Source organism: Bos mutus, chromosome 6 (genome assembly GCF_027580195.1).
Source record: "Bos mutus isolate GX-2022 chromosome 6, NWIPB_WYAK_1.1, whole genome shotgun sequence".
NCBI classification, from domain to species: Eukaryota; Metazoa; Chordata; class Mammalia; order Artiodactyla; family Bovidae; genus Bos; species Bos mutus.
This window is the reverse complement of record NC_091622.1, coordinates 39,738,137-39,761,305: the sequence shown is the minus strand read 5'-3', so window position 1 is coordinate 39,761,305 and position 23,169 is coordinate 39,738,137. Positions and strand designations below refer to the sequence as shown.

At 40.0% G+C, this 23,169-nt stretch overlaps 1 protein-coding gene across 2 annotated transcripts in view; it reads right to left on the bottom strand.

The window, feature by feature from the left end:
- Positions 1-13,701, bottom strand: part of SLIT2 (slit guidance ligand 2) — a 405,234-nt gene extending 391,533 nt beyond the window's left edge. For both annotated transcript variants that reach the window (XM_005897066.3, XM_070372188.1), the window contains exons 1-3: positions 11,639-13,701; positions 8,893-8,964; positions 7,689-7,760 (exon numbers count right to left, since the gene is read on the bottom strand). In XM_005897066.3, coding sequence (XP_005897128.2) covers positions 7,689-7,760; positions 8,893-8,964; positions 11,639-11,817 — 323 coding nt within the window. In that variant the 5' untranslated portion in view covers positions 11,818-13,701. The remainder of the gene's footprint in view (positions 1-7,688; positions 7,761-8,892; positions 8,965-11,638) is intronic.
- Positions 13,702-23,169: the final 9,468 nt, after the last annotated feature.

Genomic DNA, 23,169 nt, shown 5'->3' with positions numbered 1-23,169 from the left:
AAAAGTAGCCTGGCTTCTTCCAATACTACAAACTACTTCTTAGTAGCGTGAAGAGCATCATAATAATAACTCTAATGCAAATGTGTTAAAGAAGTTAAAATCTGATAGTCCAAGAACAGATAAACAGCATGTAGTGAATTAAAGGCATCTCAGAGGAGGATTTATGAAGCCAACAAAAATTAGCAGCATTAAGCTGATCAGGTGGGTCAATTTCTAACTGTTCCAGCAAGGATATTCAATTGTGTCCAAGGACACATAACAGAGATTCAATGATATTCAGCTCCTATGTCATCACTAACTAGATGGAATCTGCCTACAGGATCTCAGGACTAAAAATTCTCTGGTTGGAAAGTCATGGTTTCAGAAAGGTGTGTAATGAGTCTCTGAGACACATTCCTTTAGGGAAAAGATGAGAGATCCCAGTAACCATTTCCTCTGGGTGGCCTTCAGTGAGATGAATGATCTTTCTGTACCACACTAAAAACCACAGGCCTCTGAAATGCAGATTCTTAACAGCTCAACTTGAAGGGCATTATTGATAAGCTTTGTTTCAGATTATTATCTGCCACCCACTCCTGTTACTTATCCATCATTATAGGTTGGAGGTCTTCTTTCAACTTCCTCCTCAATCCAATTAACATTTGCAACCTTCACCCCAATCCAAAATGTAAAATGAAAACGATTTTACCTAAGCTAGTAAGAAAGTCCCATATTTACCTATCACTGTAAATGTGATACATTTACAATGCACCTGATTTGAAACAAGTATTTGACGAACACTACCTTTAAAAGTCTATCATTTACAGTCTCCCGTTTCTCATACATAAATGTCTTCTTCTCAGGTAAATTTCCAGTTGTCTTTTATGCTAACATTTTTAAAGCAAAGATTTTTAACATTTAGCAAGTATTAGATAAACTATATTTTCGGCAGTATCAGTATTTTCACCCTTTATGCTCCATGGTAAGAGATAAAAATTTATTAATAAAAAGTTGCTTCCTCTTCACTCCCCTTACTTCTTGATAGTCTCTATATGTTCAGAGCGATTCTGATAAATACTCTGAAAAAAAATCTGGAGAAGGCTTTGCACTTTCTTCACATCTCTTCTATTGACTATATGCTATAAGAAGAAAATCAGAAGGAAAATGATAGTAAATATGGATATTTAAAAGTCAGATTTATTATAGACACATTTTATTAGCTCAAAAAGATAAAGTATTTCCAAAACTCAGTTTCTGAAAAACAGGAAAGGAGATGTTGAAATTTGTAATAATAAAAAGTTCCAACTCTGCATCAAGTATTTTGTGAAAATACATGCATTATCTTACTGAAACTACATACCGTTGCTATGAGATATAATAACTGTCTCCTTTAATGATGACCAAAAATGCAGTTTTCAAAGATAAGACAATTTGATCAAGATCTCACAATGGAACAGAAATCAAGTATTTACTCTCATGTAATGTTTTAAAGGTAAGGAGAAGAGATCGTATCTATTTAAAAAGATTGTGCTATTTAAAAAGCACAATCAACAGTAAAACCGGTGAGTATTTGCCAACGTTCCATAGGACACCAGGCAATAGCATATAAAATTACAAGGTGTTTTTACCGAGGGGAGGCTAGATTATCTACAATGAGGAGAACGACAGCTAAGAGATGGAGTCCCACCTGCATTCAGAGGAGATGGACCCTGCCAAGAGAACAAGTAATTTTCTGTTGATGTTATCTTAAAGCAAAAATTCCAACTGCATTAAAACCAAATCCAAACTGTTACTAAACTCTCACTCTGAAAATGTTTTCACCAACATTCCTTCCAGTCCAGCAGATATAAATTGCTCTGAAACAGGTAAGAGCAATATATGTAAAGTTCATGTAGAAAAGTCTCTCATCCCATGTTAAGTTGTAAAATTCAGTTTAGAAGGCATAATTCAAGCAGAAGGGTATCCAACAGGAATGAAAGACAGGAGTTCAACGTAAAATATTTGACATTGGTTGCTTCCACAAATACATTGTAACAGTGCAAACTAAACTACTCATTTCAAGGGAGATATAAAGGCCACAGCATCCAGCAAACACTGTTACAAAGGATGAGCCCAAAACAGATGTGGGAAAAATAAACAGCATTGCCACTGCAGAATTTATAAAACGCTCCACAAAGAGCAAACAGAACTTCTCACCACCGTTCAACTTCAAGGCCCATTAAAAAAAGTTGTATGAGAAACCCTCTCAGACAGATTCAATGTTCTGCTAAACTTCAACAGTGCACTTGCATTAAAGCCTTTAAGATGTAAATGCAATTTAAAATAGTTCGCTATCACTTATAAACAGGCAAGAATAATTGGACATTTAATGGCTATCACAGATAAAGCAATTCACATTGAGCATCGAGGTGCATGATTTATCTCCTACAATGTACATACCAAGCTTCTTTACCGAGTTTGAGATGTTCTTTATAGAGACTTTCCCAAGAAAATAACTGCAGTCACTTTAAACTTGAGTATAAAGGTGCCAGAAACTATGAGGAGCTTGCATTCTTTTCCAAGTAGATTAGCACTGTTAGTGTACCGTTACTTCAAGGAAAAGAATGTGTTATGTGTTGCCTACAAACTTGCAGGATGAGTTAGAAGAGGGATTCTCCACATCCCTAATGAGCAAGGGTTCAGGGGAGACTTCCCTCGGATCTGTTCCACAACACATTCTCTGCTTGAACTAATGGGTAGCGACCTACAACCAAAATTCTAGAGTGTTGGAGTTCCTTAGTTTCACACTAGCTGTCACATGCCTATAAATGGTGTGCACACCCAGGGAGAAATAACTCAACGCCACCTTCAAAAAATACATGTGCCTTTGAGATATCCTTTAGGGAGAGTAAAGTGTGTAGTCAAACTTAGGCTCTATTGTAAAGACTTTTCTAAACTGAGTTATTTTTTTTTTTTTGTATCTACTTGGTAGAAACTAAAATAGACAAGTGAACAGGTTTTGCAATGGCTTCATTATAATAATGTTTTTAGGACTCTTTTATTCAAGCAAAAATGAGTATCAAATGACACAGCTAGTAAAAAAAAAAGGTAATCTGAAATCCAAAGATACAAAAATTTGGAATGTTTAAAGAAATATTGTCTTAAGAACGCCATTACACTTTACTGATAGGAACAAAAGTACAACCCAAGCCTTTGGCTTTATCACTTGTGCAATTTCGTTATTGTAAGCATGTAAGATATTATTAAGTTAATGAAAGACCTAATATCCAAGGTTTTCGATGGTATGCTACTGGTTCTCACTAATGTAATGTAAGCATATATGAATTTTATTTTGTATTATAAGTGTTTATTGCATTTAGGGCAAAATGCCCTACCATTTTTTTGGACAAACTTTAAAAATTTCAAAACCTTTCTCATACTCTTCCATTTGTGTTGTCAAGGAACGTATAAAAGCAGATGTTTCACAGTAGTGAAATACTGAGTGGCCTGCATGCATGCCTGCTAAGTCGTTTCAGTCATGTCTGACTCTTTGCAACACTATGGACTATAGTCTGCCAAGCTCCTCTGTCCATGGGCTTCTCCAGGCAAGAATACTGGAATGGTTTGCCACGCCCTCCTTCAGGTATCTTTCTGACTCAGGGATCAAATCTGAATCTCTCATGTCTCCTGCACTGACAGATGGGTTCTTTACCACTAGTGCCACTTGGGAAGCCCCAAAATGGCCTGGGTCTCTCTAAAATGCCATAAAATAGAACTTTAATTACTTCAGCATAATCCTGTAAGACATAAGTGAATAATGGAACTTTACACCTGCAGAGAAAAGTCATGGGTCCCAGTGTGATTTTTTTCAGCCTTCTAACACATTACCCACTAGCCAAGAAGTAGTTTGAATTAATAATTTTGTATGGAGACTTTATTGCAGATATACACATGTATCTTCTATTAAGTATGCTGCTGCTGCTAATGCTAAGTCGCTTCAATCGTGTCCGACTCTTGTGCGACCCCATAGATGGCAGCCCACCAGGCTCCCCCGTCCCTGGGCTTCTCCAGGCAAGAACACTGGAGTGGGTTGCCATTTCCTTCTCCAATGCAGGAAAGTGAAAAGTGAAAGTGAAGTCGCTGAGCCTTGTCCCACTCTTATCGACCCCATGGACTTCGGCCTACCAGGCTCCTCTGTCCAAGGGATTTTCCAGGCAAGAGTACTGGAGTGGGGTGCCATTGCCTTCTCCATCTATTAAGTATAATGAAGTTTAATTCTTAAATGCTCCAATTCTTCACTATAGCTTATCTGTTTTCCCTAAATTAACTTCCATTGAATATCTAGTCACTTAACTATATCAGCTTTCATTTGAACGTTTGATTAAACAATATGAGACCTGTAATGCAGTATGAGACCTGTTAATGCAATCAACATCAGGCACATTCTCACGGCTTCATTCTCATCCCAGATAAGCAAGTACTACTGGCAACACAGAGCACCCACGGGAATCTGCCAGGCACATGTTAGGTCAAGGGGCATCGTAGGAAACTGTCACAAGTGGATGTACTGTGTGCTCATAGTGTGTAGGTGTGATTAAAACTTATTCTTTTTATGATGATTCATAACCACAGTCTGATCATCGTATCATCTGATGTTGTTTTCTATACAATACAAAGAAGTGAGTGAGAGGCAGTGAGGCAGTGAGAGAGGAAAGGAAAAAAGGAAAGAGGAAAAGACAGATGATTTTAATTCCCATCTAGTTCTTGGTATTTTGACTGATAACCTTGAGTTCCATCAATTCTTTGAAATGGAAAAAAAAGTGTTTCTTTTGTACCTATAATGTTTTAACAATAATGATTTTTTTATCCTATACTAAAATTAAACTCAATCTGATAAAATGACCGTGTTTCTTAGAGATTAAAAGTCGGATTTCTAAAAGGAACTGCTCTTATCTTCTGTTCTCAGATGTCTTCTTTCTCTAGATCAAGTTAAAACTCTATCAACAACAAATAAAAAGAAAAAACTTAGAATTTTGAAATATTCACAAAATATCATTTGGAATTGTTTTGATTTTATCATTTTAAAATGGAAAAACAAACTTAAAACCATAAATTGCACACAAATAATGTTAATGTTTTTATTTTTGTTCTTTACACAAAGAATGAAAGTTAAGTTGCTATATATACATATGTAGTGTAAATGGCATTTACAACATAAACTTGCATTTATAGACCTTTTCATAATTTGGAGTTTGAATTTAAACTTCAGATTCAAGGTGCCAAAAACATATAAATTCACATGAGATATAATTATTTAAAAGTTAATTCACTGGTTACTTCCCATTTATTACATTGTCTCTTGCAACTATTGGGAGGGGAAGCAATCTGTGCAATGTTAATGACATCACCTACTACAATAAAAATGTATGCCATAATTATATCATTATAATGCCATAGTAATTCGATTATAGAACTCTTTGGGTAGCTTTTTAAAATTTTATTTTTTAATTAATATACTGAACAAAATATAAAAGTTTACTTCACAATAACCTGAATGCATTCTTTAGCAAAACTGTTTGCCATTTAATGTATTTTAAAAAAAAATAAATATTTGAAAAGTGTTCCTAAGAAATGGTTTTAAATTCCAGAGTCCCAAGGAGATGAATTGGCTGTCAGATAACAATGTGTTTCCATCAGATGGACTTGGCAGTTGTAAACAAAAGGAATTTTCTCAGCTTTTCCTCACAAATATGAAATATTTGCTCTCAGCCAACAGCTGGGGTGATTTAAAGAAGTCCTGCATATATATTAGTTTTCATTCAAAATTACAAACCCTCCTCCCACTCTGAAACATCTTGCTGCATCTTCATAGAACAGAAAATTGTTGTAAGATGAAGTGACACTCCCAGGGGAAGTCAAAGTCAAAAAATAGCACCTACTTACAACTTTAATTGAATTTCAGATCATAAGGTATCTGGTTAATAAATTTTAGGAAAAGTTAACTTTTTCAAAATGAAAGTTCAAACGATACTCCAAAGTGGCTTGAAAAATAATGAAAAAGTTTGTTTTGTTTCAGTGTTTCTGAAAACACTTAAAATTACAAAATAAACCAAATAGAGACTTCATGAAAAGCCACTGAGAATCCTTCAAGGTCAAAGTTGTTCAAGAAAAAAAACCATAAATATACAGACATATATATCTCACATGTATATATAAATCCTAAACACACACACATATACATGAATAAATATGTTATTAATGAAAAAACTATTAATGTTTAAATGATAATTTTAAATTATCTCTTCATCTTAACAAACATTTAAATTATATTAATGCTTAGTTTCAATGGATGAATTAAAAATAAATTTGTCAAGTACTCACTAGTAGTGAGGTAGTCACAAAAGAGATCAAAGAATAAATATTTTCAGAGTATTTGTATATACTGAGATAGATTATGAACTTATGAACTTTGTTATAAAAGTAACCAAATGTTTACCTTATCTTTATTTCCGTCCCAAAACTAGCTTTAAGTAGTGACTTTACATTTATTTTGAGTCCCACAAATATATCCCTTTATTGTAATATTGTTCATGGAGAAAATTTTTATAAATAAATTAGATATATCTGTATTTAACTTTAAGTTATAAGTGTAGCTTCTATTTACAAATAACTTAGAAGTTGACAAGTCATTTTTTTACTTACAATTATACTGAATTAACTTTTGTACTAGGGCCCAGTGAATCAGTATGTGCTATACCCAAAATGAACTTCATCTCTCACTATTTTAAATAAAATTTTTATTTTTACCTACAGTGCCTCTTAAAACAGACAAGAGAACTTATTAAAATAATTGTTGGTACTTTTAATAGAGCCATTATTTGGCCTTAGAAATGCAAAGCTACTAAACTTGAATTATCAACACATATGGAGATATATAATTCATATTTCAAGTAACAAATTGTGTATTTTATCTTAATTATTTCAGACAGAGGCTTCTGTCTTTTGTACATATACACATAGGCCTAAAATAATAATGGTTCTCAAGTAATATATATCAATCCATAAGACTTTGTGTCTGAAATTTAAAAAAAAATACATTTTAAATTCTGAAGTCCACATTTGATCTTCTTGGAAAAACAACAATTAATGTTATATGACATGCTGTGATAAAGTAATTCTTACTTCCATTTATCTTTAAATGCTTTTTCCATCAAAAAGAATATTTAGAAAGCTAATATAAAATAATGAAATAAATATTCACCACAAGTGTTAAATATCAGAAAGCAAATCTTTATAACATTAAGAACTTTAAATATTTCTTCCAATGCCATTAATGACACACATAGCAACATCATGGGAACTAAAATAATTATCAGCAAAACTTTGTTTTATAATGCCCCATTAATGCAAATAAAACCACCACCTTTCCTCCCATAAGCAAATAAAACAAACTAGATCAACAATAAGAAAAAACGTACATCTCTAAGTACCAAAGCAATGGTTACCAAGGAAGTAAATGTGTCAGGAAAGTAAGTCTGTTTTTGAACTTTATCACAAATTAGTACTATTTATAATTTCTAATTTTAAATTAGTTTAAAAATCACTAATTCAACCTCTTGTTTTTGTAAATTTACAGACTAAGACATGAAATTAAAGACATGGTCCTGGAAATGCAAGTATTATTAAAAATATAGTTACGTCGTCATAAATTTGGAATTGAAAATACTCACAGTCTCTCCAGTTCTTTAAGATCCTGGAATGCTCCTCTTTCAATGGTGGTAATCTTATTCTCCATAAGCTGACTGAAATGCAAAGTATAACAGGGGTCTTAATGTTAGCACTCATTATCTGAAAAAGTTTCAATTCAGCAACTGAAAACTTGTCCATTTACAAAATTAAATACTGCTCTGGTTTGAGATTCAATACAAAATCTAACAATGATATATATGAAAAGAGTCAGGGAGGGATAATAGTATCCTCATCACAAAACTTTCATAAAAAATACTAATTCAGTTTCTCACAAAATTTAGTCAGAATCCTGAACCTTAAACTATAGTATATCTTGAGGAGTAACCCCTGATACTACAATTTTCATGGCTAGTTTTCAAGTGAGTTCATAACTGAAAGAATCAACATACAACAATTCATCATATATAGACTTCAATTCACTGATGGATATATGTCAGAAATGGGAAGAATTCATCAAGGGCAAAATGTTTCTTTTAAAAATAAACAGAGAACACACAATGATCAAAAGAATATGTTCACTGCAATATAAATATTAAATTTAAATTTAATTAAAAATTTGTAAGAAAAAAGTTTTACATTACACTGAATCTCAAATGATGGTTCACTCACAACACCCAAAGAAGTAATCACATTGCAACAATTTTATAAAAGCTGCAAAGTTATTAGATACAAGAGACAATTCAAAATATTACCAATTCAAAATATTTTAGTGGGAAGAACTCTGCAAAAACCTGGATTGTTTTATTTTAATGTTAGAAAATATTTATATGTGTTGATTGCTAGAAAAGTCTGAACATTTTTATATTAACAATAATAAAATGCAGACCCACTTAAATTCTTTCTAGTTAATCTCAAATCCTAAAAGTATATCAAATGTCTCACATTACTCATATTGTGAAAGCAATTATGCTACATTTTTATATGCATAAGCACTTAGGGTTGTTACAGCAAATATTTGAGGTCATTTCCATAATACTATTTTATGGCCTGCACCTAAACTTTAATAAAAGTCTACATTTTTATTAAAAATTGTAGTATACTGATAAACAGAAAGGAAACCAAGGCCTGGTAAAATTTTATGTTTCTGTCATTGAGACAGATTTTAAACCTGAGATCAGTAATGATTCAAAATCCACAACCTTAAAAAACATGATAATTCTCCAAAACACAGACGAACATACTTACAGAACTCTTAGGTGTCGAAGACCAGCAAAATCTGTCTTGGTAATCCTTGTGATGTTATTTCCATTCAAATCCCTAAGAGAAAACAAGTAAGAAAATGAAAATTCCATTTAATTTCTATCACTATCTAGTTAAAGAAAAATATACACTGAATAAGAACTGTGAGATAAAAGATCAGTTCCAATTATTAGTTTGCAAAGTAAAAGAGAGGGAAGGAGAAGGAAGTCATCTGTGAAAGAAAATTTTTTAAATGATTCTTAACAAGTTTACACAGTCTATGCTTACCGGCATATGACAAGAAATTGAAGTGATTCTGTTATCAAGAGTTCTCTTTTGTGTCTGTATGGGAGTGCTTTTCATTTTTGTTTTTATAAGGAGGTGTATATTCATTTCACAGATACTCTGCTTTTTACTATAATTGTTATGAACACTCCCAAAAAGTTTCCTTCAGGAAGTTAAATGAACAATTTTATAATATTATTCAGGGGAGAAATTTAAAAAATTCAGACCCCTATCCTTAGCTGGCACCGTGGCTAACCTTCCTAAGGCAAAGAATAAAGTTAAAATGTCATCAAAAGAACTGCACTTCAAAGACTGGCATTTATAGGCATTTACCTTCCAACAATTCTATGTTTGTATGAAAACTAAACTCTTCATTTGCAGTTCAGGAACCCCCGCTGCGAACTGTAAAGTGAAACTACCAGCAAGGGCAATAATGGAAATAGTATTCAGACCCTGACATTTTGGTCCAGATTTCAGCACCACAGTTTCCTTGAGAGTCACAACCCCCTTTTCTGGCATCTTAGGTCAAGATCTAAACTTGCCCTGGTTTCAATCATTTCAAGTAAAACCAGGCTTTGCTGCGGTTTGAATGTTCTCCCCTTCAGGGAAGTAAACCTTACCTTGACTTTAAAACAGCATGTTTGGGGGTCTATATTTAATGTGCTTATGTTGTCAATAATATAATTTTATAAGCCGCCACTGAGTAAACTATTTTCGGAAAATTCTTTATAAATCCTTCATAAGGCTAAATTTTTTTCAAGTACCTAAAACTCAGTTGCTATATTTATTTTTTCCCCAAATGCATTCCCCTTTTGTTGAATAAGACGTATCAGTGGTTAAACTTTAAACCATTCTGAATAGCATGAAATGACAAGCTCTAAGACGAAAGTTTTGCATTACCTTCTCCCCAAACCATTTTCCGCGCTGAGTAAAGCACCATCAAATTGTTTGTTCCCTTTTCGAACTACCTGACATAACCTGAGTCCTAAAGCCCCCATCCCACGCAAACTTGGTAAATCACATTTTTGACAAGACACCTTCGCTAGGGCCGCAACGTGCCCAGCGCTGCGGGCCTGGGAAGGAGGGAAGAAACCGAGTAGGGGTCGACTCAGTGAGGCTCGGGATGGGGGAGCCATTTGCAAGGGAAAGAAGTGGCTCGACTTTAAACTGAGAGAGAGGGAAATGGGTTGGATAAAATCGACTCGAAGCGCTGGGAGCCGCGCGGGTGGAGGCGTGCGAGTCCAAGCGGGTCCCCTCCGCGGCCCTCCACCCTCACAGCCTCGGGCGCAGAGGCCCGGTGAGCGCAGCCTGGGAGCGTCGCCCAGGTCCTCCTTGCCCCGCCCGGCCCACGCGCAACAGCGAGGGAAGCGCGCCCCGGACGCCGGGGCAGCGGCCTCGACGTTCACAAAGAGAAAGGCCTCCACGCTTCACTTCCCTGAACTCGGAAAGCGCCCCAAAAGCAGCGCGTGGGCCGTCATCACCCGCTCTGCTATTACTTCTTCATTAGGGGATCGCAGAGACAGGGAGGCGGGGATGTCTGCGGGCAGCAGAGCGCGAAGAAAGGAGAGGAAGGAAAGGGAGCTGCTGACACGCGCAGAGACGCAGAAACTGCCAGAAAGGTGGAAAGGGGGCACTGGGGCTCAGCAGGAAGGGCCGGAGGGGGCAGCCGAGGGCCGCGGGGTTACCAAAGCGGACAGACCCGCCTTGACCAGTCCTCGTTTGGACAGCCAGCCCCAACTTCGCTTAGTCGATGGGACGCGCGGTCTTGCCTCTGGAAGTCTCCCTGCTCCGACACGTCCCTTGGGGCTCTCCGCCGCCGCCTCCTCCCCCGGGAAGTGGCAGGCGGGGGAAGAGTAGCTGGGGGCTGCACGGGGCCGCTATCCTGGGGCATCCTTCCTTCCGTGGCCTGTGGAAGTGCCCCCGGGCGGGATCAGCCTCCCCACACCCCATCTCCTCTCCCTCCATCCCCAGGAGGGAGACACAAAGCCCGGGAGCAGAGGTTTCTCTCATTTGAGTACCCCCTTCCCCTCAACCCCTCTCCTCGCGCCACCCCGCGGTGACAAGAGCCGGAACTGAGCCCAGAACCGACCCGCGAGAGTTTCCAACCGCAAGGTGACTCAGTTTACGGAGTCCAAGGGACAAAGTCGCGTCTCCCTTGCCCCAGGCATACTCTAGTCCTCTTCCCTCATCTCCCCGCCTCCCCAGCCTCAGAGAACCAGCCCGCAAAGGGCAGCGAGTGGCGGGACGAGAGCGGGAGGAAGGGACCAAGCGCAGTAGTCAGCGGGCCCGCCCCTCTTTGGGCAGCGCCCTCCCAGAGAGTTCAAGCCTAGGATGCGCGTTGAGGAAAGCTAGTGGGGGCTGCCCCAGGCACAAGTCCCTGTGCCTCGGGGTCCCTCCAGTCTAGATACAGGGGCTGCGCGACCCCGATGGGAGGGAGGGCCAAGGGGGAGAATGAGCCCATACTCACAATCTCTCGGTGTTGCGGGGGATATTCCTGGGCACACTGCGCAACGCCAGCCCGTGACAGTCCACTGTGCTCCCGGAGCAGGAGCACTGCGCCGGACACGCTTGCGGCGCCACCTCGTTCAGGATCGCCAGCACTAACCCCAGAGACAGGGACAGCGTCTGCCAGCCGACGCCGTGCATCTTCCCCCGCCGCCTCCTAGCTCGCCGGCCCCAGGGGTTTCTCTTTAGCTCGTTCCTTTGCTCCAACCGCGCGGTGCCTGAGGCCCAGTGCCTGGCTCGAGGCTAGCCACCCAGAGTGTCCAGATAACGTGCACAAAATAATACAGAAGTAACAGTAATATTCAAGGCAGTAGAGCTGACACAGGTACACGCCTCTCAGCTCCCCTCGCCCTTCTCCTGCAGGGCAGACGCTCCTTGGGCAACTTTAGGTCCAGAAGATCAATTGGCCTGGCCAAGGCTACAGAGCAGCGGGGAGCGGATCGCGCGTCGGCTGTCTGGCAAATATCAACTTGGCTGTAAGAGACCTGAAGCTTGTAACGGCTGATGAAGATCGTGAAGATGCAGGGGCCAGTTGTGCGTGGAACTGAGGTGATCCGATTCCACCGATCCCCTCTGCAAATCCAATTCCAGTGGGGACTGTATAAGACAGAAGGAGGAGGCTCAGTAGGAACGGTGGCCTCGATCAAAGTGGGCTCTCCGAAACTACAAGGCGCAGGAGCCCCGCGGGCCGGGAGCGAAGCACACTGGACGACTGGACATGGCGCGCGGGGGCGCACAGGGCTGGCGCGCAGACGGGGGGGGGGGGGCGCGGAACCGCGCTGCGGGGCTCCTGGCGTGACTCACTCACGCGGCCTCCCCCCCTGGCCTGCAGCTCCTCCGCAGCCCCAGCCGGTCCCCGTCACATGCACTTCGCTAAAGGATGTATGGGCAATTCCGCCTCCCGCCCGGCGTCCTTGGAGACGCTCCGCACGAGGGCCTTCCCCGAGGTCAAGCAGAAAAGACAAAAGGGCAATCGCACCGCCACAGCAGGCAAGAACATCCACTAGTCACAACCACGGCAGAGGAAATCCAAAAGGCCAAGTTGAGGATGAGAGCTCCTGCTAAGACTGAGTAGGGAATGGCTGGCAAGCCGGCCAGAAAGAGTGTGGAAAGGCCAAGCTGGAGGTGTCCGCCTCCCAGGTCCTCCCGGGGTGTTCCGGAAGGCAGAGAGATGGCAGTTGGGTCGGTGGGATCTGCTAATCCGAGGAGACCCCAAGAGGCAGCTGAACTGCAGTCCTGTGTGCGTGCGTGTGTCAGCCCCTCGCGTCTCCCGGATACGCCGCGGCTCCGCAGCAGACACCTGATGGCAAAGGTGGAAGAAACAAGAGCAGCCTCCTGGAGCGGGGGCGGGGCGCAGCCCCTCGGTCTCCCCCCGACAGCCGCCCACAAGTGGGCCCTTCTTCTCAAAGTGCAGGAACTTTTCCCAGGTTTTGAATCCAGTCCCCACAGCTACGGTGGGAGTCCTCCCGCCGACGTCGCGACGCCGCCCGAATCCGGGCGCTGCACCTGACTTGGCGGCCGCAGTCCGGAGCAGCCCGTCTGCTTCCAGTACCTTCCCTTCTCCAGGTGGCTTTTCGCGCCCCTTTCTTGGGGCAGGAAAGTGGGGAAGAGGGAAGGCGGCGGTAGGGAGCGGGGACTCGGTGGCTCTGTTGACTCCCGAGCTCCTGGCAAGTGTCTAAACAATAGGACGGACGCAGCAGCCCTTGTCTAGCTCGGCTGCGGGAAGGTGGATTGTTGTTGTAACTGGAGTTGTTGGCTCGGGCTGCCTGGCGCTCAGTGCAGCCGAACAAAAACCCGGCCCGCGCTTCTGGAGCTGGCCGCGGGCCCCCGGACGCTCCCCTTTCTCCTCAGCGCTCCCGCCTTGCCCGGAAAGCTCGGCAGATCCCGCCTGCGCCCGGGAGCCACGGCGCTCCCATCACTCGCCGCCGCTCCCTGCCGCCTTTTTTAACCACCGTCTGCGGCAGCAGCAGCAGCCGCCGCCGCCACCAGTCTCCGCCGTCCGCGTACTCCCCAAATAAATAACCCCAAGCCAGAAGTTAAGCCGGGGCCGGCTTTATATATCCGGCGGAGCCCCCACCCACCCCCCCCCCCTCCTCGGCCCCGCCCCGCGCGGTCCGGCGCCGCCCACTGGCTGAGCCCGGGTCTCCTGCACCTCGCCGGGCAGAGGTGAGGCCAGGGTTGCCAGCGGCGGGCGGAGGCGGCGGCGGGCGGCGCGTTCCCGCGCACTCCGGCTCGCGCCCTCGCTCTCACGCCCCAGCAAAGTTTGGCGGTGGAAGGAGGTTTCCCCCGATCCGAGCTCTAGGGCCCCAGAGGTAACCCAGGCTCGAAGACGGTCGTTGGTAGTGGGTGGAGGACAAGAGAGCTGCTTTGAACGCTGCTCGTAAACAGCGCAGCCGATTCCTTGCTGCAGCTTTTGCCACGCGATCCTAGGGGGACTGCTCAGTGTTTAAAGCACTGAGAGAGAAACAGAGACATTATGATTAAAAAAAAAAAAAAATACCGAAATATATCTGCCTGAGCTCACAGACACACACATGTTTATTTTTGGGTGCTTAAAAGTTCAAAGTTTTTGTAAGTTGGAAAATGGTGCTTGTGAACCTTTTCGCCAGCCTTCCCCATCTCCGACCCACCCCCTTCCGTTTAACCCTTTCTTTGTAGTCACGCACTTAACACCGTGCTCAGTTGACGTCTTGAGTACTCACTTCGCTCACAAAACTCCAAGAGCTTCAATATATCTGTGCGATTTTACTCTCTTAGGAAAGGAGGGGGAAAAATAAATCCCTAGCAACGCACGTTGTAACCAGAAGGCTTTCTTTATTTCAGGGAGTTCTGGATATTTTTTCCCCACTGTTTTGGAAGAGAATTTCCTTGTTTCGTCTTGTCTTTTTAGTGTGATGTGTGTCTGGCAACTGCTACCACTCTCCCGCTTCCCACTCCGCCCCTCCGCCGCCCTAAGCAAAAACTGTCACCATTGGTTTGAAATGACATCTGAATGAGTCGACAATTTCGCTTGAATTTAAAATAACTCACCTCCTTCTTCCTGGTCCCAGTCCACCCTAGACCGCTTACACAGGAATTTGTGCAAGCCCCCTGTCTAATGCCAATCTCACACCCTTGAATGCGAGAGGACCCATCCAATTCATTTTTCTATTTCCTTCATCTAACAGTATACACGACACACAGGAGGTCCCCTGAAAATTCATCAATTTCTTTAACACAAGAGTATCCTTAACTTGAAATTCCTCCAGTATACACAGTAGCTTTTCTCCTACTTAGGTTTTCCAAAATATCTTTGCAAAATAGCTACCTCTACCTGTGTCATTTTGCTTGCCCTGAAAAACTTGAAGCCATTTTGAGGCATGTCCAAAGACCGGGGACCCATTAGATAACTGAATTGGAACCCTGGATTGCTCATTTTAATGCCACAAATTTATATTCATCTGTTCATTTAAGTACTTCAGAAGCATTTAACATTCATTAACTCATTTGTCCTTCTAGATTTTAGCATAAAGGTCTGTTATGTAACTTCCTTAAGAAGGAAGAAGTAGAAACCATGGTCATATTATTTTCTGCAAGGAAAATGAGATAAAGAATAAGTATGTATCATTGATGAAGGACTGTTCTGTGCCTCCCCCCACAAGACCCCCAGGGAATTTTCTTTAGTCTGTACTAGTAAATTATATGGTTGAAATATGTTTACTACCACACTAGTTTACTTAATTCCACAACTTTAATACCCTGTCAGCAACAAGATATGAGTATTTATGTTCACTTTCATCCGCCACACAGAATCATGGCTCTGTATTTTAATCGCAAAAATGTATCTTGCATTCCAAATATTCACAAGTAATGTTATTTATATCATTGCACAATACAAGTCATAGATACGAGTTCAAGTTTGATTCTTTCCCTGGCTCACTTTCCATTCTGTGTAAAACCAAGAAAAGAACCAAAAATACCACTTACAGCAACATACTTACAGAAATATATTTTTTAATTTGATGCAAATTTGAATAAAAAGATACATCCAGTGGATTTCATCAAGGAAAAAAAGACTACAAGGAATTCCTGAGAGATACGGCACATTAATTTCTTTGTGTCGTCAACTTTTTCAGGGAAAAGGGCAACTTATACATGAGTAACCAGATTTATCATTCAAAAAAATATTAGTATTATTTCAGGACATTTTTGGAGGCCTCACTTGCTTTAGTATTGTTAACTCTAGGTCTTCATTCTTTCTAGACTACATTGCTCCCAATTGAATTCTGAACTTCTCTTTGACTCTGTTACACCTATCCTGAAGAAAGCCTTCTGTGGTGCCTCTTGTTATCATATGAGGTCGCCATAAAGCCTGACCTTGTTTAAACAGAAGCAGTGACAGATTTTCTTTTCTTGGGCTCCAAAATCACTGCAGTTAGTGACTGCAGCCATGAAAGTAAAAGACACTGGCTCCTTGGAAGGAAAGTTATGACAAACCTAGGCAGCATATCAAAAAGCAAAGACCATTTTGCCAACAAAAGTGCATATAGTCAAAGCTGTGGTTTTTCCAGTAGTCATGTACAGATATGAAAGTTGGACCATAAAGAAGGCTGAGTGCTGAAGAACTGATGCTTTCAAATCGTGGTGCTGGAGAAGACTCTTGAAAGTCCCTTGGACTGCAAGGAGATCAGATCAGTCAATCCTAAAGGAAATCAACCGTGAATATTCATTGGAAGGACTAATGCTGAAGCGGAAGTTCCAATACTTTGGCCACCTGGCACAACAAGAAACTCATTGGAAAGATTGAAGGCAAAAGGAGACAGGGTGGCAGAGGATGAGATGGTTAGATCGCATTCCCGACTCAGTGGACATGAGTTTAAGCAAACTTCAGGAGATACTGAAGGACAGAGAAGCCTGGTGTGCTTCAGTCAATGGGGTCACAAAGAGTCAGACATGGCTCAGCGACTGAACAACAGCAACCCACTAAAGTCAACATTCAAGTCCCCTATTACCTTGAAAAAAAAAAAAAAAACAAACCCAGTTGCTAGCATGATTTAAAAAACAATTTATACACTTAAACACTCATACAGTAAAAAAAAAAAAAAAAGACAAGAAACAAAAACAAAAATAAGAAAACATTCTCTCAATTTACATTTTCTATGGAGAAAAATTCTGTGAAATTGGGATATATGGGGGAAAGGAGTAATAAAGCAGAATTGATGCAAAATAGGTAAACATGAGTAAAAACAGAGTTAGATAACAGCAATAGCATTGATTTAATTCATGACACAAAATAATTCTGTGGATTTAACTACTTTAGTGGTACTGTTTTCCATTTTTGCATATTGTGTTCAGGTAAATTACATATTTTTTCTCATAATATTTTTGTATTAGAAATGTAAATATTTAAATTTAACAGCATGGAAATTAAGAATTAAAATTTGTTTCATGCCTCCTATGTTCCAAGCTATTTGATAAGAGTTAAAAACCACAGTATAATTCTAAATGGTTGCTATTTTATTTGTGTTCAGGACGTTGGTCTTCAGCCAGGTCTGATTACCTGGCGCAGATGAAACGAGAACTGAGTTCCCTGAACTCATATCTCAACTGGTTCTCCTATACCCAACCTAAAGAGTTCTAGAATTTCCAGGAATCAAGGAATCTATAGTTCATCAGAAGCTGTCACCCTCATCCAGGAGATGTTCACATCTCTGCTAAATCTGTTTGCATCATCTGTTTGGAGGGGAGAACTAGGATCCATAGTTATCAGTGCCTAGTTACTAAAACTGGACCAGCTTTTGGAGCTAGTTTAAACTCTGAGATGATTATCTAGGGCAGTGGTTTTCAGAGTGTGGTCTCTGGACCAACAGCATCAGAAACACCAAGGATTATATTAATAGTTAGAAATACACAGTTTTAGGCCCCACCTCAGGGTAGAGTCAGAAACTCTGGGGGTAGATACCATAAACCTGAGTTCTAACAAGCCTTCAAGTGGTTTTGATACTCACTGAAGCTGGAGAATCACTAGTCTCTAGAGCTTCTCCATGGCTGCATCTGAGCCACCAAAGTTTGGAAAAGCAGGCAGCAATGAATGATAGGTAGCACCTGCTGATTTGGCTTCAGTGTCTCATTCCTTGGCATTTGACAAGTGTACATTCCTGATCACCTCTAGGGGGCACCAAAATGTTTTCTTGGACAGCCCCACAGAGGTAACAAGAATTTAGGCTCATTTTCCAAAGAAATGGCCTTGAGAAATGGAAAGAGCTTGCATCTCAGCAGGCTGCTCTAATTGTTATGTCTCAGCCAGGTACAAAATTCATTTCATAAGGGTTTTTTTTTCCCCAGTTTAATATTGCATATATGTATGGGAATAAGAATGCCTACTTTTCATGATTACTATGAAGATAAGATGGTATCAGTCAAACTAACAGCATAATACCCAGCATTGAGCTAGGTGCTTATTAAATAAAGGGCAGTATAATGATTTTCATCATTACTACCACTACTCAGCAGTGAACATTTCTAAAATATTTTGTATTGTTAGAATAGCTTTGATATTTCTACTAACTATTATAATGATCAAATAACTCCTAGTGCTGAGCCCTGGGAAACCCTGGGAAAGGTGTATTATAAGAGTAGAGAAAAGATCGAGGACAAAAGAGAGAAGATGGTACCGTTAGCTTCATGATAATTATGCCCCATAATACTTCTTTTGAAGAGGTGAAGCTGGTTTTCCACTGTAATAATTTGTTACAAATTATGTTGTAATTTGGATATGTCACTGAGATTTTCTGGCCTTAGTTTTTCTCAATTTTAAAAGACTGAGATTAGACAAGTTGAACAACAAATCATTCCCAGTTCTCAGTAGTAATGTAGCTATATTCATTAAGTAATGGTGGTTTAGTCACTAGGCCGTGTCCGACTCTTGTGACCCCATGGACTGTAGCGTGCCAGGCTCCTCTGTCCATGAGATATGGCAGGCAAGAATACTGGAGTGGGTTGTCATTTCCTTCTCCAGGGGATCTTTGCGACCCAGCAATCGATCATACCTGGTTCTCTTGCATTACAGGCAGATTCTTTACCGGCTGAGCTATAAGGGAAAGTATTATTAACTAGTATCTGGTTCTAAACACTGGGCTCATCACCTTATATATCTCGGTTTCTTTACTTCTCAGGACAGTCTTCTGAGTTAGAAGCTATTTTTCTCTCTCATAGATAATTACAAAAACTGGGGCTCACAGATATTGGTTCAGTTGGTCTTGTTCATACAGCTAGTAACTGGCAAAGTAGCAATCAGTATTCCACTCTGACACCAAATTCCATTTTATAAACATCAAATAAACTGTTTCTCAAATTCTGTGATTTGAATGCTTTGTGCAAAGATTCTTTCTGTATAAAATTAAGACAAAAGTGTATCTGGGAAGGCGAAGATGGAGTAAAGAAACATTTGAACATTTAATGTGTAAGATATTCAGGCAAGAACAACCACAAAATACAAGGTTAAAGAAATAGTTAATACTCAATGAGGCAGGTTAAAAAAACACATTAACATTTAAAAGCCGGAGGGAAAATAACAAAAATTTTAATAGTTTTACAGGGTTAAAATAAATTTACAGGAAATTAACCATTGAGAAAAAGGAAATTCAGTTGCAAAAACAGTTTTAAATTGCCTAATCTTTTGACTTACTAAATCTAAAAATGCCTCCTGATTTTTACAGAAGAAAACATATTTCTGTGTTATTTGGGAAAGAGGGGGCAGGAACCCCTTATAACTTCTGCAGGCTCCTTCTACTAATTCAGAAAGGTTGACAAGGTCACAGTATCAGGCTAATATTACAAAGATATTTGCTGTGGTGGTGATACTTGCTCAGTTGTGCCTGACTCTTTGTGATCCTTGGACTGTAGCCTGCCAGTTTCCTCTGTCCATGGAATTCTCCAGGCAAGGATACTAGAGTGGGTTGCCATACCCTTCTCCAGGGGATCTTCCCGACCCAGGGATCGAACTCAGTTCTGCATTGCAGGCAGAGCCTGCAGGCCACCGTCTGAGCCACCAGGGTGGCTGGCTTAACATAAACTCCAAACAAATATTTTCAAATCCCAAGGCTAAATAGTATGTATTTTAAATAAAAATCAAATCTGATGAACAGAGGCAATTCATAACCACTATTAGAAAAATATAGTTCAAAATGTATACCTTCTTAATGGTCAAAAAGCCATTTTCTCATACAAAATAAAGAGTCACAATAATGTCTTAGACCAAGAGTTAGCAAAGTTTTTCTGTTAGGTATCTGATAGTATTTTAGGCTTTGTAGACCAAAAGACAAAATTAGGGATGTTATGAAGACACAACATAATAAAGAAAACAAATTTATACAACTATTTTGCTGATGTAATTAAAAATATAGCTTTGATCCTAATTTTTTTGTAATATAGATCTAATCATAAGAATTATAGAATTCTTTGCTAGGGGATAATATTCTTTTAATTGGGATCCAAAGTAGGTATTTTCTATCATTAAATCAATTACTAATTTAATAGCTAAAAATCATTTCTAGCTCACTGGTGATGTCAAAAGAGGTGCTAGTGATGAAGAGCACCACCAATGCAGGAGACACGAGATACAGGTTCAATTCCTGCGTCAGAAAGATCCCCTGGAGTAGGAAATGGCACCCTATTCCAGAATTCTTGCCTGGAAAATTCCATGAGCAGAGGAGTCTGGCAGGCTACAGTCCACAGTGTCGCAGAGAGTTGGACATGTCTGAGTGACTGAGCATATACAGATATCAAAAGGTGTGGCAAATACACTTTGACCTTAGTCCAAAGAGGTGGTTGTTCAATGGTCGAGATCATAGATTCCTAAAGGGTTATGTTAAAATTTGAAGGGATGTGGTAAAGATAAGAGCTCTGAGCTCTAAAGTGGCTGCGTTTTGACAAGCAATAAATGTCTTTTTCAGTATTATCTACTGCTCTATTTCTTGAACTCTGAAATGCAATTCTGCAAAAGCATTTAAAGAAAATTTAAATTCATTTCATTTTAATATAAAATAAATTAGTACAAGATATGCTGCATATCCATTTCTTGCATGTGCTTATCTGTTGAACCAGATGGTCTTCATGTAGAAAATGGAGATAACAAAAGTAACATTTATTAAGTATTTACAATGTGTAGGCATTATTCCAAGTGTTTTACTTTATTTCCTCATTTACTCCTCCTGGAAAACTATATTTAACCTTATAGAGATGTAGTTAAGGGAAAAGAAGGTTGAGTGACTTGCTCATATTACTTTAGGGATGAGGAAAATGAAGCCAAGAAAGGTTAAATAACCTGCCCAAGGTCACTCAGCCAGAAAAGGGTGGAGCTAGAATTTTAACCTCAGCAGCCACTGTCCAAAGCATTAGGCATCTCACTAATTTATGAATCATAGGAAATTCATGATAATGAAATGCAAACTATGTATCTGAAAGAACTACATACATTGTAAAATAATGTATTATTATTATTTGCATTATGATAATTACTTTTAATTGAAGATGGTGAATGCAAAACAACATACAAATATTTAGCAATCAGTGGAGTGAATATAATTTGATGAACCAATTCTCTTTTTATCTCCTTTTTGTATTAACAGAATTATTTCATTTCTCTTTCTTTCCTTGGGATACACTCCCCTTAATTACATAAGACAAAAAGAACATTTTCCCCACTGAAACAACATGGAAATTCTACAACAGATGAGACATGGATGATAGACAAGTCTGTGTAAACTTAGGAAAAACCATTATATACGGAAGAATCTCTAAGTATAAACAAAGAAGTTCAGCTGTTCAATAAATAAAATGTCACATCTGAAAATCCAGAAGTATTACTTTAGATCTTTCTTACTAGTCTTTCCTTGTTGTGTAAGAAATATCAATTCATAAAACTGTGTACTGTTCATTGTGATTAGGAGATAACACAACAGAAAAATATAACCATATACGGTTTCCCAAGCAGTGTAATGAAAAAATTATGAAAAATAAAATATGAATTATTATAATACTGTTTGAAAAAGTATATAAAAATAAAGTAACTTCTAAAAGCTTGTTTGTGCATTCCAAATTGCTTTATTTTTTGATTAAAGTAGGCAGTATAGCTGTAGATCTGTTTGAGATCTGAGTCAACACTCTGTGTGTATGTGTTCACTTATATATTCTTCTTTGGTGTCTTTGCCAGGATCTTATTCAATTTCATTTTTCTTCCTTAACCTATCATACGTGGAAAATAAGAGATTATATATTACCCTATTTCAAAGAAGTTATGAGAATTAAATAAATTAATCCATAAAAGTACCTGGGGACTTTCTGTTCTGGAACAAGGTGCTACAGGCTCACGTATCCCCCATCTTTCCTCTAAGTACAACTAAAGCCTTGGAAAGGATTCAAGAGACAATGATAAAAGGATTAGAGAACTAGGGAAAAAAAATGTGGACTGACAAGGAGGTCAGGACCTGAGGAATGACAACACTGTGAGTTTCCTGTTTCCTTTTGTCTCACGTAGTGCCAAGAAAGGACAAATCCAAGAAAGACTTAATGGGAAGCCCTGCTCCATACATAGGGCACCAGCTGGCTGAAATCTACCCAAAGCAGCAGCTTCAGAGACCCCAAAGGCCAACCCACCCCTGCTGTACTGTCGAAGGCACACTAGCAGGTAAGCTGACCCAGCAACGGGGCAGCATCCTTGGAGCCCAGCTATTCCTGCCTCCTATTCTGTGGCATAGGAGACTCAGGCCCGACATTTTCTGCCTCTCCCCCACACTATGGCAGAAGATGATCCAAGATACTACTTCAGTAGCAGGAATCGAACAGGAGACCCAGCAGCATCAGGATAGCAAAACAGGCCAGAACCACATTGCAAAGCCTATGAAAAGTAAAGTGTCATTAGAACTAAAGCTCTTAGAAGTAGGCCAGAAACTATATGCTAAATATTAACAGGCTGACTACGAGCTAAAAGAGACTTAAATAGCATCAAGAGTTTCCTAACACAACATACACAATACAATAAGAAAATCACCCATCACACCCAAACCCAAGAAAACCACAATTTGAAGGAGAAAAGGCAATCAAGTGACACCAATTAGATGGTGGGCAGAGGGGGGAACATCAAGACAGTTCAGATGAAACAATACTAAGAGAATTTGTCTTGACAGCCAATCTACCCTGACAGAATAGCTATAGGAAGTTCTCTAAGACAAAAGGGATGGAGGAAGGGAACTAGAAACATCAGAAAGGAAAAAAATAAAAAAGGAAGTAAAAATATGAGTAAAGACAATATAATTTCCTTCTCTTGTGCTCTCTAAATCCTGTTTAATAGTAGAACCAAAATCACAACACTGTTATGTGATTCTCAAGGCATGTAAACATTGAAGATAATTGTATCAATAAATGAGTTGATTATCATTTTCACATCAAAGGATTATTTGATTTAGCTTAGAAAAAATGTATATTGGGCCCTATTAACTGCTTAATACTGTTCTA